Consider the following 17,838-nt stretch of genomic DNA (forward strand, 5'->3'; position numbering starts at 1 on the left):
CAGCACAACGTTTATTCTCTTTTGTGATATTTCCCCTTAATAACAATAACAGTATAATAAATAAGTTACAGTTTTACAGTGCCTTCTGTGCTGAAGGCTATAAAGTGCTTTACAAGTGTTGACTCCGATCCTTTCTAAATATATACTGGTTAGCACACAGCATGCAATCGCAGTCCTGATCTTGCAAAGATTTACACACGTGCTTAGCACCAAGCATGTGAGTAGTTCCACTTAAGCTGCGGTGGGATTGCTGTGCACTTAAACCTAGCAGTGAAGGTGAGTCTGCAGCTCTGCAGAAATACAGTCTTTACAGAGATGCAGTTGTAAGAATTTCATTCTATTTTTTGTTAAATCTGCTCAGATCTCTGAAGAAGAATGCCATAGTGAGAAAGGAGAGGATTCACCAACATTTTTCTTCATGTTACAGCTTTCCTCCTTGGATCTCTTGTAGGGGCTCCTGCTGACACTAAAACTCTGCACAGTGCTCATCCTTGCCAGTACAACCATGGAAACAACTCCCAGCTTACCAAAAAGAAGGTATTTCTAATGTCCCCTGGGGGAGTGAAGGTCTGCCCCTCTTTGTGGCTGCACCTCAAAATAAGTGCAGTTCACCCATGGTCTTTGTGAGGATGATTTTCATTTAATTTTTTGGTTCCCTGTTTCAAGTCATCTTCTGAAAAAGGCAGATTTTCCTGTTGTTACCCTTCTGGAATCCACTGTGCTGTGAAATAGCAAGCTGTACTTTCATCTGCATCATGCTACATGTGAAATAAACTCAGCAGCTGCACCATCTCCATCAGTAGTGACAATGCGAGCGTGAAACACGGTTCTCCCTCAGACCCCAAGTGGAGATTGTGAAGCCACCTCTCGGCAAAGCTATCTTTTGACTCCTAAACCAAATCTGTTTCCTGCTGAGAGCAAACAAATTTGGAACCAAATTCTGACATTTTTACAGGCTTTCCTCTCAGAAGATAACCACCCCTTATTTCACTCTATTAATTGACAAATACTTCATTTTAAACCTTTACCCATAAAATGTCTTAATAGCTCGGAAACTTACCACAGATGAAACATGTTGTTTTCAGTATTTCCTCTTTTTTCTGCTTTTCGCTCCTGAGATCAGCAAATGTATCAATGATGACTCCAAAGATTAGGTTCAGAACAATAATTATAACAATGAAATAAAACAGAAGATCATAAACAACTCGAGCAGCAAATAAGGGCTCCTGCAACAATAATAAGGTTGTAATAAGATACAAAAATAGCAAACGTCTAAAATATTAAACAACATTTTCACATTAGCTCGAGCAGAGCTATGCATCTTTCTTCTCATATGCCAAATTCTGCTAATCTTACTTGCATAGAGAGGGACTAGCTGTATGAGTAAGCAAAGACTTGGCTGCATGTACTCCTGTCTCTTTGGGACTCCTGTTGTCCTTTATGCAGTTTTCCAAATCAAGGAGAGACTGGCTTGTGTTCCAGGTGCAGTGTAGATGCCTTACTCTAGTGCTCTAATGAAGGTAATTACCTGTCCAGCACACTTACAGTGACTTGCATTTTCTAGTACCAATTGAGATCTACAATAACCCTTAATGCTACATTGTGGCATATAGGTATATGCTCAAGGAAACATGCTAATGGAATGTCCTTGTGGAATCTTCCAGATTGTTGCCAAATTTGCACACTCAACAACTGGAAACAATAAGAGCACGCTCATGTGATGCCAAGGCTGAAGTAGCCTAACATGCTCTGCCCAAACATGGTGTATTAATGGCTTTAACACTAAACCAGTCACCTGGCTAAAAGCTGGCTCAGAGTGGGCAGACCAAGCTTGTGTCTTTCCGGAGTAGAACATGTACATGCACACACATTGCTCTGAAGTGCTCACATCCCCCATTTCATCACAGTTTTGTATTTTCATATCTTCGTTATTTTCCTTCTTGCAAAGTCTGGACTGCACTCTCATTAACATTTCTAATAAAATAGCTAAGTTGTTCTGCGGCAAACAGGAGACAACGCTCAGCGTAAGAAGGAGAAACATAAAATCCAGATCCTGTTCACCATGATGCGGTCTTGGAAGCCACTGATCTTCTCAGTTTCCCATGCATTCCTTTGGGTAACTTTGTAACTTGTATGACGTTCTTTAATGCTGTTAGTTAGCACCACATTACTGCTAGGTGGCAAAAGTCATTTTCCAAGTTTCCAAGCATCCAAAACTTCGCGTGGATGGGCTGTGGTGCCTGCAGAACCTCCTAGCCTGTAAGTAAGGATCTGGCCTTATGTACACCTTATGTACTAGAATGAAGTCTTGACATGAACTTATCAGTCAATCCTTTTCAAAAGTTTGAATTTATAATTCCTAATGTAACAGTAAACTGATCCAATCCAGCAACGCTTCTTAGCAGTGCATGAAAGGTTCCAGTTTTCCAGAAGAGATAAATGACTGCCTAGGGTTACTTTCTTCAAGTAACATCATCACGACAAGTTTAGCTCTTCCCATTAAGTATTCCATCTGAGATGTAAAAATTACACGGATAAATCAACTGTGTGACATTAGAGCAGGCCAGATAAAAATACAGTCTATAACCTCCAAAATTGACTTTGGCATTCATGAGATGCACAGGGAGTAATGCATCTCTTCAGCCAAAACACTTACATCCTTGGAAGGCTTTCTGAGCACGTCTCCCACGCCACCACCATTTCGCAGGCCTTGGTTTAATACTGTCACAATGCACATGAGCAGGGTGTCACAGGTCCTTTCAATTCCATCCTCCTCTTCTTCACCTATAAAGAGGAGAAGAGCACCTTTATGAATCAGAATATCAAATGATCACTCATCAAATAAAGTCACAGTTCTCAATGAGAGAGAGTAACTGCAATACATCTGCCTTTTGTATCCTCTAGCTGCAATTTCAATGACCATCCCTATACATTTGCATGTCACTGCTGGTGACATTCCTAGGCGCAGCAGCCACATTTACCCTGAAGAGACAGCAAAAATCCCAAGCAGTAACTGTTAATGACCAGAGTTGTCATCTCTAGTCATGGGAGTATCCCTTCCCTTATGGATACTCCCACTGGTTTCAGTATGACTGCTTTTTCAGCGGGCCTCCAAAGTGCACAGCTGACGTGCAAAAGAGAAGCAACATAAACACAGAATTAGAAGCACATTCACAGAAGCATTGTCTTCCTGTGAAATCATTCCTCTACCTACTTATGTACAAGCCAAGTCATGTTAGCATTTCAAATTGTTCAGGAGGTACTGGCTTTTGTATCAGTAAATCTGTCCGTGATCTTCCCCTGGCGCACCAGCGCACGTGCCTCAGCGCAGGTCTGATATACATTAAATGAAAGACTCTCACTGACCTCAGCCTGAAAACTTGGATTCTATTCTTATCGCCGCTGCTGAGCTGCCGCATGGTTTTGGCTGAGCCACAGAGGATACTGTTGTGCAGGAGGTATTTGAACGTGCAGAGAAACTGGGCTGGAACACAAGTCCCAGAGGGACTCGCTCTGCCCTGGCCAGAATTCCTCCCACCACGCACTCTCAAGCTGTGGCTGCATCAGCAGCCTCCTTTTGAAGAGCCCTGCTTGAGCTTTTTCCTGCGTCTTGCTAGTTTGTGCTGAAGAGTCAGGGCTATAACTGCTGCTTATCCTGCCTCTCTCTCCCTTTCTCTTTAGGGATACATTTGATTAAGCGGTGAAGGCAGCAATTTTCACTTGGTTTGCCTCACACACTTACTGTAATACAATTTAATAAATAACAACAGCCTGCTGGGATAGTTAACTGAAAAAGCATATTTAACAGCCCCAAACCACCACATCTGAGGCACTGAGATAGTCTTTGATACACCAAACTGACTGAAAGCATTCACATTGCAGACAAGCAATTTGGATCTAAAACCTGGGTTCCTCAATTGTGGTTTTTGTGAAAGATACAGGAACTGATATGGCATCCTCTGCTTTTTATACACAAGCAAATGCAATGGAAAAGAATTCCTAATTGAAGGGATACTGGGCGAAAAAGAAAAGCAAAAGCAGATACTGGTACAGACTTCCCTGTTGATCTATATAGTCACTCCAAACATTGCTACCGCAAAGAATGTCAGATGTAAAAAAACAGAAACAAAGAAAAACTCCCCCAAAACTGCTCAAATATTGGAATTGAAAGGATTGAAACAATGAAACCTTTTTTTTCCCCCCTCTTCTGCATCTGGATAATTTTTACTCACACCGTGACCTCAGTCATATCGACTCGTCTCCTCTACTTTTGCATCCTGTCCCAATTTCCTTTTTCCAAACATTACTCTGTGGGTGTTTTGGGAACTAAACTCTGCACATGAGAAGATGACTATTCACAAGAGAAACAGAAAACAACAACACCCAAATACTTAATACAAGCCACAGCTTCTATTTCCCTTATGTGCCTAGAGAACAAGATTTTTGCTTCTCACAAGACTAGGGTCAGGTGCTGGAAACAGCAGATGTGAGAGCTGGGTAACCCTGCTGCCACACGTCTGGCCCCAGCTGGCTTGCCCTAGTGCTCACAGCTCAGACACAGCTCCTGTCTACACACATACACACAGACTGTGCCCACGTTACCAACAGGAGTGGATCTGGAGCTTGAAATGGTGTTATGGACCACTTGGACTATGCAGATTAAGCACTTCACCCATGTAAAGACTTAAGTGATATGGGAATACCTTTGGGAGTGGGAGATTCCATATAAGAATGAGACAGAATATTTTTAGGCTGAAAGCTCAATGCAGTGTGGAGGAAGCAGGCTGTAGAGAGAGGATGCTCCCTGAGCAGAGACAACTGGCTCTCAGTTAACTCCATTACCAAAATAAGCAATGATTGAGCTCAGGCTCAACTGGTGAAACTTAAGGTAGAAGCATGGCCTCATCAGAACAAATGACTTGCTGTGGTCTGATTTAAAAAGCAATGTATCTACGTCTCCACTGTGGACCTGAAATGTCACTAAAAACACTTTATGTATCCTACAGACAGAAGTGAACTTCTTTATGCTGCTACACCACAAATCCCTTCAGCTCCCAGGCTGACTTGCCTTGGCATTCTACTGCACTCAGTCTTTGCCAGAAGGCAGAACTGTCCCAGGAAAGGACAGAAGGTAGATCCCCAGTAAACTCACACTACTTCTGAGCTTATCCATCAGCCAAAATGAGCAAAATGGCTCTTCCTGAATGTTGTCTTTAATATCACTGAATGAATAAAAGCAGTTCAAGATTGAGAGGGTAATTAGATGTTTCATATAGCCCTCTTCCATTATTGTTTAATTTTTAAAGAAACAGTAGTCAAAGAGTAAGAAAAGTGAGATTTCTGCCCTTTAAAGAACTTGACAAAAGATAAGCTGTATCACTTTTGACTGATTGATAACTTTTTGAATGTAGTAGCCTTGGCAATAGCTTTTAGACTATTTTCCTTACCTCGTCAGACAGCTTCCCATTTTGTTTATGAGGCCTGTTTACACACTTGTTTATAAATCTGCTGGGGAGAAAATGCCTGCTTTTATAGCCCTCTCCTGCACACTCTTCACCCTCATGAATAAATAAATAAATAAACAAAAAGTTCAAAATCAGTAGGGGAAGAAGGAAGCATGTAAAATTGTTATACTGGAACACAGGATAGGAAGGGAGCACTCAAGTCCTCATCTTCAGCCCCCAGCAACCACAGCAAGTGCAGCAGGGAGAGGTTTAAGCCTGTAGACCAGGCATGTCCAGCCCATGGGCCACATGCAGTCTGGGACAGCTTGTAATGTGGCCTGCTGCCTGTCACTGTGCCATCACCAGTTGGCCCAGCCTGGCCCCAGGCATTCAGCTACCACTCAGCAACAACAAAAACTTTTCACCCAGAGGGTGGTGACGCACTGGAACAGGTTGCCCAAGGAGGCTGTGGATGTCCCATCATTGGAGGCATTCAAGGCCAGGCTGGATGTGGCTCTGGGCAGCCTGGTCTGCTGGTTGGCGACCCTGCACATAGCAGGGGGGTTGAAACTGGATGATCATTGTGGTCCTTTTCAACCCAGACCGTTCTATGATTCACTCTATGATTCAAAACATTAGCCCAAGACAATTCCTTTTTACTCTGTGCAACACGGGCAAGTCAAAAGGCTGGACACCCATTTAGACCATCCAATGCACACTCACCCTGCAAAGGCCACACTTGCACTAAAACAAATACAACAACTGCAGTGCAAGACCAAATACCACAATTACACTGTGCCAGGGGAAGAGAGCAGGAGAGATAGACTAGCACCAATGTTAAGAGGTCCTGAGTGATCCTGTTGCCTCAAACAACAAAAGAGGGCAAAGAATGTTGTCAGCTTGATCTTCAGCAAGTTCCTTCCCCACCCAACGTCTGGTAATTGGCTTGATCCCAGTAGCACACAGTGTACAGACCTTTTATTTTAACTGAGCATACTTACAGCTGACAGGGTCCTTCTATATACAGATCAGCTTCATAATGCAAGTATCAAAGTAAAGACCAGACCAACTCACCTGCTGAACTACAGCAATTATGCTTTTCACTTGCCGCAAGCATAAAGAATCAGAACTTGCCTATAACAGCTTCATTTCCTTGCATTTTCCACAAGCTGGGAATGCACAGATGTACTGCTACCCATGCTAAACTGAGCCACGGTAACTCATTAAGGCATACCTCATCCTGGATCTGAGCTCTTAGGTTTTCTGCCTACACTACAACCTCAGCCTAGATACATGGGAAAAGCAGAAACAAAAGCTTGCCATCAAATGCTACACCATAAAAATAAACTCACGCAGCCCTAAATGGATCAAATGGTGGCTCACTCTGTGCAGGTGAGAATGCTACAAGTAAGCAGCAAGCTTTTTCTCTCAGCAACACCAGAACAAAAAAGACAAGAAACCTGTATGTTGATGCATAATGATTCAGCATACTATTTTAATAACAAAACTCATGCTGTTGCAATTGCAATCAGGTGTGGGAAGCACGTCAATTACAGGTGAGTTGCCAGCTAAGCTCTGAGCATTCCAGAAGTTGAGTGCTTCTGACTTACAACGATAATCACTTATCACACACAGTCTCCGTAACAATAACACACAGACTCCTCTGTTCCAATTGATTATCAATTTTGAGAAACTTCTGTACTAACCTGAGTTAATAATAGGGATGCTCTCGGAACAATTCTCTTTCGCGCAGGCCCCCATCATTGATGTGAGGGTTGTAGTTGGGACTTCACCAATACCTGAGGAAATAGCAGAATATTGACAAAAAGACAGACACTGAACTGATAGAAATACTTAAATCAGTACTTTTCTAGAAGCGAGTCACCAGTTTGAAAAGTTGAGAAGAAAAAGAAGAACAAATTATACCACCAGTTCCTCCCTCCTCAAACATTCCGCATCAACAGCTCAAAGTGATCACAAGGAACAAAAACACAGTTTTATAGTTACTGTGCACCACAGCTATTCCTATTTCATCTCCTGAAATTAATGAATCTACATCAAATGCTGCTTCTTCTGGTTGAAACAAAATATATTCAAAGCAAGGAACAGCTGTCAGATATAAAAATAATGTCAGTTTTAAAACCATTAGATAAATTATTCACAAAAGCTGACAAGAAGGACACCAGGCTGATGCTCAGTTATCCTGAGCGTAGAATATTTAAGAGTTTTCAAGGATTATAACACAGTTTGGTACTCATTTGTAAATACGTATGGCTTTGAGTAAAACACTAATTTAACATTCCCAAAGTAGGTAAACGCATTCATTCACTTGATTTTATCAAACCAATTTTGTCTTGTGCATCTTCAACAATTTTCTGCATTTCAAATCAGAGGTACAAAAAGGTTTACAGAGAGAAAATGAAGGCAAAATGATGCAACCAAGGTAGAAATCTAAGAAAATCTCTGTAACACAGAAAGCACATCCACTCTGACTCTGTTACTTTACAAGGAGAAAATTTAAAGCACTTTTCTTGGGATGCAAGATGCTCTGTCAGTATACCATCATCATATTTGTTTGATCTGTTTTTGATCAGAAATGGCAATGCATTAAGCCAAAAAGAATACACACACGTGTACCACTAAAACCTGCTAAGAACCCAACTGAAGAAACATAATCACACAGTAACTTCTGCACTGGATCATTCCAGTGTTCCGTGTAACCTAGCCTCCTTTCTTCTAAGGTAGCTGCAACTATTTTTCTTAGTGAATCTTCAGATTATAAGTTCCAACCCCAGGTGAACGGTAAATCAAGTATAAGTCATCTTAGCCCTTTGACAATGATCAGTGACAAAAAGTAAGGTCTGTTAAAGAAATGTGTTAAGTTCCTTTTCTTACATGGTACCAATTATATATACAAGTACATCATACTCCCCTATGCCCGTAAGTCATGAATAAGCTATGCCTCATTAGCGTACAGTAGGTCCTGAAGTATGAGTTAGGAGAAGGCTGGAAAAAGAAGAGTGCACACAATCTGGGCTGGCTCCTACTAATTGTTCTGCGTTTACATACATGTCTGGAAAGCTCAGCACTGGGAAAAACATTCCTCTAGGAATTTAACCGAAAATAATTCTCTATGCAGACAGTTACCTCTCTGCCCTTGCTCCCAGTAGGCTGGTCGGTAGCATGTACATAGATCTCAGTGCACCAGACCAAGCTTTTTTTCTAGCAAACTGAGCTTGCAACTCTCTGTCCATGCTGCTAAAATCTCTCATCCTAAGAAGCTGAAATCCCCGTGCTTTAAAAACTGGCTAAAAACCTTCTGATTATTTGACTGAAACCAAGATTATACACTAAGTGTGTATTTTCTAAAATATATGCTGAATTTACAAGATGCTCTCAGGAAATCTATCAGCAGAAACCTACATTTTGTAATAAATTTTTGCTGGATGAAGCTTAAATAGTAATCAGGGGAACACACTTACTGAACATGCTAAGATTATGTGCCTCACGCAGTACAGAGAAAAACATAAGCACTGCTTTTGAGGCGGAATCAGAACCAACAGAACCCACTTTGAGTTGCTCTTCATAATACTTATGAAATGTAGATGTCTATCTTTTTAATGTTAGCAGTAGTTAGGAAAGAAAACACAGCAAATCAGCCATGACTGTTAGATTTTAGTATTTCAATAGGAAAACCTCAAAAACAACTAAGCATGAAATTTTACATTGAGTCTTAATTTAGTCCTGAGATATATGGAGTTAGTTTGGCTTCCGCAAGACACAAAAATACCATTAAAATTTCCTTTGAGCAAAGTTAAGTTAGTCAGACAGAGGGGTGTATTTTGGAAGCAAATTTCAATATAAAAAGCAATACCTGCAACAGGGGTCCTGATTTTCAACCTGTCGACCTCCATGATGAAGTCATCCTTCAGGAAGAGGAACCCAATGATGGAGAAGAGATAAACCAGGATGAGTGCTAGCACTGCAGTGAGGATGATGGAACGACCATTCCGGGTAACACTTTTTATCACATTTAGCAAAGTCTCCTCTCTGTACACTAGATCAAACAGCTGGAAATATAATAATGTAGAGGAAAAAAATGAATACAAATGAGGCGACATACAGAGTACATATAAATCCTATATAGGAACACAATTTGAACTGCTGAAACACAACATCTACCCGTGTTCTGAAGTCTTAACTTCATAAACACACAATCCACCTTGATTTCAATGGGAGCTGGGGATGCATATACAGGAGGAGAGAATCAAGCACAAAACCTGAAATGTTAAGATAGATCATAGCAAAATCGAAAGCTAAAAGGTATACTTCATATAGGAACCTGGTTCAGAATCAGGTAGTGGTGACCAAAAAGAGCCATTGTTTACTCATATTCAAAACCAGGCTAGATTAAAATTCAATAACAGTGTCTCCATCTACATCCACAAATTTATTTTTCATGTTATGTCCCATCTGATGAACACACATGGGATGCATCTGAAAAACATACTTGTGCAAGCAAGTAATTACATGTCTGTAAGCTGTTTCTTTGAGCTCACGGGATCATTTAAAAATGACTCACATGAGCAAGGATTTGGGCCATCTCTTTTTAGGACAAACTTAAATTCATTGCACTGTTTGTACAAAAGCCCAAAATTCCATTCTTTTTTACCCTGCACTGTGTGCTTTCCTGGTATTTAAAGAAAAGTATACATGAAGATAACATCAAAGGCCTAAAAATAGCAATTAAATGTGATAAGTGCTTTTCAAGAACCTACAGCTTTTGCCTTTTTTCCTCTCTTACAATTCTATTCATTTGTTATAGTGCTTTGGACCTTATCTATAATATATGTATTTCCACTTCCAATCACACTGATTACAGATAAAAAGTGACACTGTGATTGATCAAAACAGTCCACAGAAGAAGGTATTAGTCACAATTCACAAGACCTGAAATCCACAGCTTTGTCAAAGGATAAATAATAAAGGAAGAAAGAGGAAAGACAGTTATCATTCATCCCATATAAGACAAAGCTTAAGATGAAGAACAAACACCAGAGTTTGGAATATTTCCACTACAGAATGAATACCTGTAAGTCATTTGGGAATGTGGATAATTATCCACGAATCATGAACATTTGTTCACAGACGTTGCCTTAGAAGTAAGTATATAAAATGTTTCCTAAACTATATGGCACATCAGTACTTCACAATAGAGAATCCCTTACTCACTGAAGCAGTAACATGATTTGCTGCGCATTTTTGAAGGCAGGCATTAATTAGCAGGAGAGATGTATACGGTTCAGAAGGGCCTTGCGGCTAAAGCCTCAAAATCTTGACTACTTTGAAGCTGACTTTACTATCAAGATATTGACCTGGAAAGTTTGACTCCAGCAGGAGAGAGTAAGGGCTGAACCCCTAATTCTGGAGTGCTTAACACACTCCTGTGAGACATTAGTTAGCCCCTATTCAGGAAGCTGAGAAAAATATAATAGTGGGATAGTGAATACATATAAATGACCACAATTTATTCTATCTCCCTAAAAGTTTCATGTTTCAGCATAGAGCAAAAGGATGAGAAAACAAGAGCAGCAAAACCCCTTTTACTGCCATTCAGCATGAAGGGAGCAGTTAGCTGAGTTTAGCATAATTCTGTATGATTCATTTTCACTGCACCTGTATCATATTATAAAAAGGCATTCTATCCGGGTAATGGCAACAAAAGAAAATTGAAGTGGCATACATTTAATATGATGAATCTTCCTGCTACCCCAGAGGCATGCCATACCTATTCCCCAAGTAGTTTTTTTGTTTATTGGACTGCAACAGGTACAGAAGGGTGGGATATTCAGCATAATAACAGCAGCCAATTCCTGCCCCAGACAGATCACAGCCTGAAGACACAAGTGACACAAGATACAGGAACAACACACACTGAATAAAGGTATGTTGGGGAAGGACAGAAGAAAGAAGTGGGCTGTATGATAACTATGAAAAGAAACATAAAACTGTCACCTCTAAAACAGATAAAGTAACTCCCAACAGAAGCAGGTTCTAATGAAAACAGCAGCTCCTATGGGGCAGCAACACAACGGCACACTATAAATACACATGATTTGGCTTGTCTGTCAGGAAGAAATTGAAGACAGCTGCATATGTGTAACGGTATTTTCTATTTTTGCAAAGTTTTCCCCTCCACAGAAGCACACACTTACCAGGAAACTGTAGAAGAATTCGTGCACACAGAGGCCCAGCATGCAGACCAGGACATACGCCACGTGATAGAGAAAAGCCATGTCCATGACGACCGCTCTGTAGCCACGAGTAAAAGTTCCCCGGTTTCCAACAAAGCTCACCAGAAACACTATTTTGTTGCAAAGCTGTGGGGGGTAAAGAAAGACCAGGCTTACTCTGCCAGAAAAAAACGCTGTTATTTATTGCTCGCATTGCTGTAGAATGAAAAACTGCAGATAGGCTACTTTGAACAAATGCTCAACTTCTAGATGGCTGAAGTTCAAATGAGACAAATCCAACTCCAAGACACACTGGGTGTGAGTCCATCGGGGTAAGTGGAAGTGTATCACCCCTTCACCAGTGCACTGGGTGTCCGTACAGTGGGATAGATCTCTACATGAGAAGGCAGGGTGGGATTAACATTGTAAGGCATTAAACAACAACTGGGGAGTGAATTCCTGACAGTTCTGAGTTCAGACCTGAGACCATTCAGGAGCAGCTATAAATGCAATTGCAAAGAAAACAATAGTAACAGAACAGCATGTGTGGAGGTGGGAAGATCTCCCATTTCCTTCAGACCGTATTTTTTCAGAATAAAATCCCCTTTAAGAGTACTCATGACATTTCTGAAAAACGGTTTTTAAGCACCAGCAACAGATTTGCCATTGCTCCTGAGCTTTGCCTGCATGTGAGAAGCACTACAGAAGTACGTAAAAAAGGGGTGTTTGGTAGTCCAGGACAAGCAATAAGCACTCAGAGTGTTTATTCTTTCACCGATTTGACACAGACAAGCACTACTTGCTTGCCTTTACCTCAGACTACATGCCTGGGTTATCTTTGAGCATGCAAAATTTTCACAGATTCTAATAAGCTGATACTTTGCTGCCTGGTGCTAAGCTGAATTAGGGCTGCGGCACTCAGGCAGAAATCTAAACTGATGACTTATGAGCGTGACTGCCTATCCAACAACGCTCAGTAAACATGCAAACACAGCCATGAATAAATTAAGAGATCTGGGAAAGGGCTGAGAGAATTTTTAACTTTGAAAACCTTTCTCAAAAATATAGGTTTAGGCTCACAGAAACACCTGACTAATTCGTGCCAATTCTGCTGAGCATATTTGTAGAGAAAATTCTTCTCTTAACACAAGGAGCTGTAAACTTGATTCCTTTTGTTCTTCAGTATTTCCTTTAAATTTCACGTTACTTTTATTGCTAAAATATTTGCATGTGAACAAAACCAAACATCCTTTTATTTTTTTTCTCAGCTTCTCTGTTTGCTGACATCACTGTTTCGGGATGACTGGAAACTATCTTTTTGTTTGCCTTAACCAGTGAGCCTGAAAAAGAAGTTCTTTGCACAGTTCTAATTGAGGACCTTCATATCTCTGCCTCCGCCAGAAGGGGAAATTCTTGCTTTTTAAGTACTTACATTAGCAGCACCAAGAAGTATCAAGGTAGGACCAAGTCCTATTGTATATATAGACCTGAGAATAACAGACACCAGAAAAGGTCGAATACCAACAGGCTTGGAGATGAAAAACAGCATTGCTGTACAAAGTGCCACGGCTATCCAGAGGAGGACCGAAATCAATGGAGGAAGCGTGCCTGTATGGGGAGGAGAATGGGAGAGTTGAGAAACGCATCTTCGGAAACTCAGTTTTTCACCATGAAACAGATCCAGAAGATCAATTCCTTGGCCCATATAGCTAAGACAAAGTGTAACTCATGCATCCCAACTGCTGACCACAGCTTACCCTAACTGCAGTAAGAACTATTATTATCATAGTATCGTTGATTTGCACAGGTAATATAATCAGAGCAGCCAATGAAATTTCCATTAAAATCTGTGTAGTGCTCAGAGATGAAATAGTTTACCATGTTCCTGGAGCAGGCTTCTCATCATCTCCCTTTTGCAGGGATCATTAGGGCTCCTTTGGTCTAATTCGGTGACTGTTTTGTCCTTGGGGTGGGCACAGCAGTGGCACCATGTCACAGCATCTCGTTCCCACCCAAAGGGCATAGAAGTGCCCTGCTTTTAGAGAAGCAGCTTTCTGCCCAAGGGCTGCAGACATTCAGCAGGAGGCAGCTCTGCATCTGCACAAAAGCCAGTCACTTGCCACAGTGGGGGGTGGCCATGGGGACCTGGGCAGAAGCAGCAGCATCTGCACTGCCAAAAGCTGCCAAACCACTGCGCCTTGCTCCCGGTGGGTGGCAGGCCCCTGCTCTTGCTAAGCTCCTGCAGGCACATAAACCTTCAGAGTCTGGCTGGGCAAGGTGATGGCTCCCAGACTCTCCATAAGATTTGAGCGAAGCCTGTGCTTTCCCTTTCTACTATACTCAAAGCCCTGCAAACACACCATGTCGTCCCAATGCAAAAAGCACATTCAGATCTTGGGGTGCCGTCACACTCACACACTGACTTCTGCTGTTATCTAATAAACTGAGATGTCAGTGGCAGGGGAGAACAGAATAGAGAATTTAGCCAGCATCACAATAGGAATAACAGTATCTCTTTGGCAGCAGATACACAGCTAAGCAGCATCAGTGGGATTAGATAACAATAAGGTGAGGCCTCGTCCTCAAAATTCAGATGGTATCCAAACTTTTCCAAAGTTCAAGAGTGCTTATACCCTTGGCAAGAGATTCAAGGGCAGCTCTGCTGGATAGTTTCTTTGCCAACAAGATCTGGAAATTTTTAATGGATCCTAAAAAACAGCTTGAAAGTGGAGCTGAAAGGTAGGGGCGAAGCACTTGGTGTTTCTTTAATAAATTTTCCTTTCTTCCCTAATGCAGGTCAAATGATTTTGTGTCATGTAACACATGCAGATGTGCACAAGGCAAAGAAACCTCATCTGGAGTGCAATTTCGCTTACGCCATATGATGTAAGAAGTGCAGAAATCCATCAGAAGGCAGCAGCATTCCTGAGATGATTAGATCAGCCCAAGCACCTCGGACATGTGAGTATGGATTTGTACAAGGTGAAGGGGGAAAATGTGAGACAGACTCCAGCTCTGAGATCAGTTTTCGGTGGAGACTGGAAGTAAGGAGTCTGCCTCGTGACCGTGCTTATCCCATTGGGCCACACCTATTGTTTATTGTTCAGAAATCTCTCCTACTGCTGCAAGCACTAGGAACTGGAATCCTAAAATGCACTATCACTGAAATCACTGGATTACTGAGGCCACTTTAACTAATACCGTATAAATCTGCAGTTCCAAGTACTAATGCCTACTGACTGCAGACCAGAGGATTTCCTCGAGTATAAATTAGCTAAAAATTCAGTAGCTTAAAAGGTTTATTTTTAACTCTTTTATTTCTTCTCTTACACTCTGGCATGTGTGCACTCTGAGTGACTCTTCAGCTTACAGGCAGGAAAGTAATACATACAAATGCTTCCCATTTCCACAGCTGAACCCTGCAGAAACAAAGCTGTGACCTGCAGAGCCCACCCTGCAGGGTAAAAGTGCAATGTGGCCTCCATGCCAATATACTTTAATCTGCTGCTTTCTGTTTAGCCAGCCAACAGGAATGCTGGATGGTGCCAATTCTGGTATTTGTGAAAAACACATGTATCTCCTAGAAGCTGGTCCGTTTCCAGCAGCGCAATTCACATGCCATCAGACAGAAGTGACTTTCAGTTGCGTTGATGGCTGGACTGAACATGAATCAAAGACCCAGAGGTGAATGGATCTACTCCCATTACCAGTCTCCTTTATCCCAATTAAGCTTGTTTGGGATTCAAAAAGGCCACCTGCTGCTCTGCTGCATTTATCTAATGAAATTATTTATTATTTGCTGTATTTCTGTGACATGTGATGAAGCAGAGACAGAATCACAAATTTTAAGCATATTTTTATATAAAGCCTTCGTCCTCTGTATCAGTGTCTCTTTTATCCCAATAAAATCACCCAATGTCAATAAGCTAGTTTTCATATCATCACATTCCACGTTTTAACACTGCAAGTCACTCAAATTGGTCAGTTTTAAGGAATCTCCGTCCCTCTGCTGCCAGGTACCCTTCCTCAGCTCAGAAACTGTAACTGAATGTGTGCATTAATACACCGCAATCTGACAAAAATTAAGCAAAGAAGAAAAGAATAAGCTCAGATAATCTACATGATCTTCAGAGCAGCTCCTGTGTTCTGTCTATTTTGTTTCATGTCACATAGGACATGACACACTGAAGATCAACAGGTACATCTCAGACAACATCTGGTTCCTATCTAGGAGACACAACATGGCTTCTGCAGAAACAAGCACACCTGAAGATGCAGTTTTACATAACCATGTCGCCTTAGAATGACAAGCATCTAAAATCAAAGGGAAAATAAAACCAAATTCCACTTGCCTTCATCTCCATCATCTCCAAAGGGATAGAACAGAGCAACTGCTAAGTTGATGAATACAGCAAGGTTGAAGGAAATGCTTCCCCAGAGAGAGATGTGTCTTGAGAACCAAAATAGGAGTGGATTATCTAGAAAGGGGAGAAAAAAAGCAATGAATGGGAAGTAAGCAGGCATCAATCCAGTAATGACCTCGGGGGAGTTAAACAGTATAAATTAATGTAGAAAACTGAGGTAAACAAAACAAACAGGCAGAACTTTAAAATTAACGTAAAGAAACAATTAAAATAAACATAGGCTAGCCATAAAGTATTGTTTTCAAGCAGGATTTTTCATCCAAAATCTCTATAGGGTTCATTATATAAGAAAGTTCTGCCTCAGCTGAGGTTTTACAACTGGACCTCGTGTGAAGGTCTTTCACTTTGCTCTGAAACTGTAGCCTCTGCGTGTGGAAATATGGAGTCCAGTGAACAGCTGGACTTCAGGCACCCTGCAAACCAGGCAACCAGAAGACCCAGCCCAGGTTGTCCAGCTGACCCATTCGGACCAGTTATGCAGATGACATCAAAGAAAAATGGAATAGGCAAAGCTTCAGAACTGCAGTATTTTCCCCACCTCTATCAAACTAAACATATCTTGATCTACTTTGAGGAGCAGATAAAATTTGGTCTGAGTGGAGTATGGTTCCATGAAAGCTATTTCCTGTACAGTTCTCAGATATCCAAGATTACCTGCTAAGCAACAGCTCTGTACTATCAAAATTATTTGAAGCTTTAAAAGGAAGCCGGGACCTTCAAATGTGAAGTACTGTGTGAACACAAAGAAACAGACTATATTCCGAAGGACCTATAACCAAGTTAGAAAAAGCAAAATAAGGAAGTAAAGAAAAAAGGGTTAAGAATTTGTGTACAGAGTCACATAAACAACCCTGAAAAAAGCCCAGGAACAGGATCAGAGGGTACTAAGACCCGGGCAAACACTTCGTATTTGAGACTGCACTATTGTATGTTCAAATGAACATTTAAAGTTTGCAGTGGTCTGAGAAAACCCTTAGTCAGAGAAGTTCAGCTATTTGAAGATGATGTATTCATATCAATTAGATTATAAAGTACTGAGAGACTCTTGCAAGTATGAAGAGCATACTCTTGATTTGCCTGCACCCAGCTAACTTCTCATACAGACTCCTTCAACTGAAAAGGACTGTCTCAGTCTAAATAAATTTTAATACTCATTAGGTAAATAATTAGGTTAAATGTGATTAGGTGATAACCTTGTGCTGTTCATTGCTGGGATTTAAGCATTTGGAGCCACTGCAAATGACATCTGTCAATCACAGCAATAGAGACTGCCTGGTAACAGACTCAACTAAACAATGAACCAAACCTAAACTTTCATTATCTTTTCAAACAACAACAACAAAAAACAACACAGAGACTTATGGGTTGTTCCACTGAAGAAAGGAACTGAGCAACTTCTGTTCTGAATAAAAATAAACCAGTTTTCTTTGCTTATACCATCAGGCAGGTCTGGTACAAGTACAAGGTCGGGCTTTTTAAATTTGTGTTTCTTTTGTCAGTGGAGTAATTTTTCTACAATATGATGAATTTTATTCCCAAACAGAGTTAGGGAGTTATTCTAGAATCATCTATTTTACAACTTTACTCTGGTCAGACTGTCAGACACAACTTTTCCCAGTGCCACCAAGGAAAGCGAATCTGGGCCAGCAGGATTCACACAGAAAACTTTCAACTGCTTCTGAAAATTGTAACTTGAGAATTGACATTGTAAGACACTGTATCCAACACTCTCGTTTC

The 17,838-nt window shown here is 41.1% G+C and overlaps 1 protein-coding gene across 1 annotated transcript in view; it reads right to left on the reverse strand.

Annotated features, from left to right (window-relative positions):
* Positions 1-17,838, reverse strand: part of ITPR2 (inositol 1,4,5-trisphosphate receptor type 2) — a 254,839-nt gene that overhangs the window by 24,466 nt on the left and 212,535 nt on the right. Inside the window, exons 48-54 of the mRNA XM_072331407.1 lie at positions 16,030-16,155; positions 13,110-13,285; positions 11,660-11,824; positions 9,319-9,514; positions 7,151-7,243; positions 2,657-2,784; positions 1,061-1,226 (exon numbers count right to left, since the gene is read on the reverse strand). Coding sequence (XP_072187508.1) covers positions 1,061-1,226; positions 2,657-2,784; positions 7,151-7,243; positions 9,319-9,514; positions 11,660-11,824; positions 13,110-13,285; positions 16,030-16,155 — 1,050 coding nt within the window. The remainder of the gene's footprint in view (positions 1-1,060; positions 1,227-2,656; positions 2,785-7,150; positions 7,244-9,318; positions 9,515-11,659; positions 11,825-13,109; positions 13,286-16,029; positions 16,156-17,838) is intronic.

Source organism: Excalfactoria chinensis, chromosome 1, assembly GCF_039878825.1.
Source record: "Excalfactoria chinensis isolate bCotChi1 chromosome 1, bCotChi1.hap2, whole genome shotgun sequence".
NCBI classification, from domain to species: domain Eukaryota; kingdom Metazoa; phylum Chordata; class Aves; order Galliformes; family Phasianidae; genus Excalfactoria; species Excalfactoria chinensis.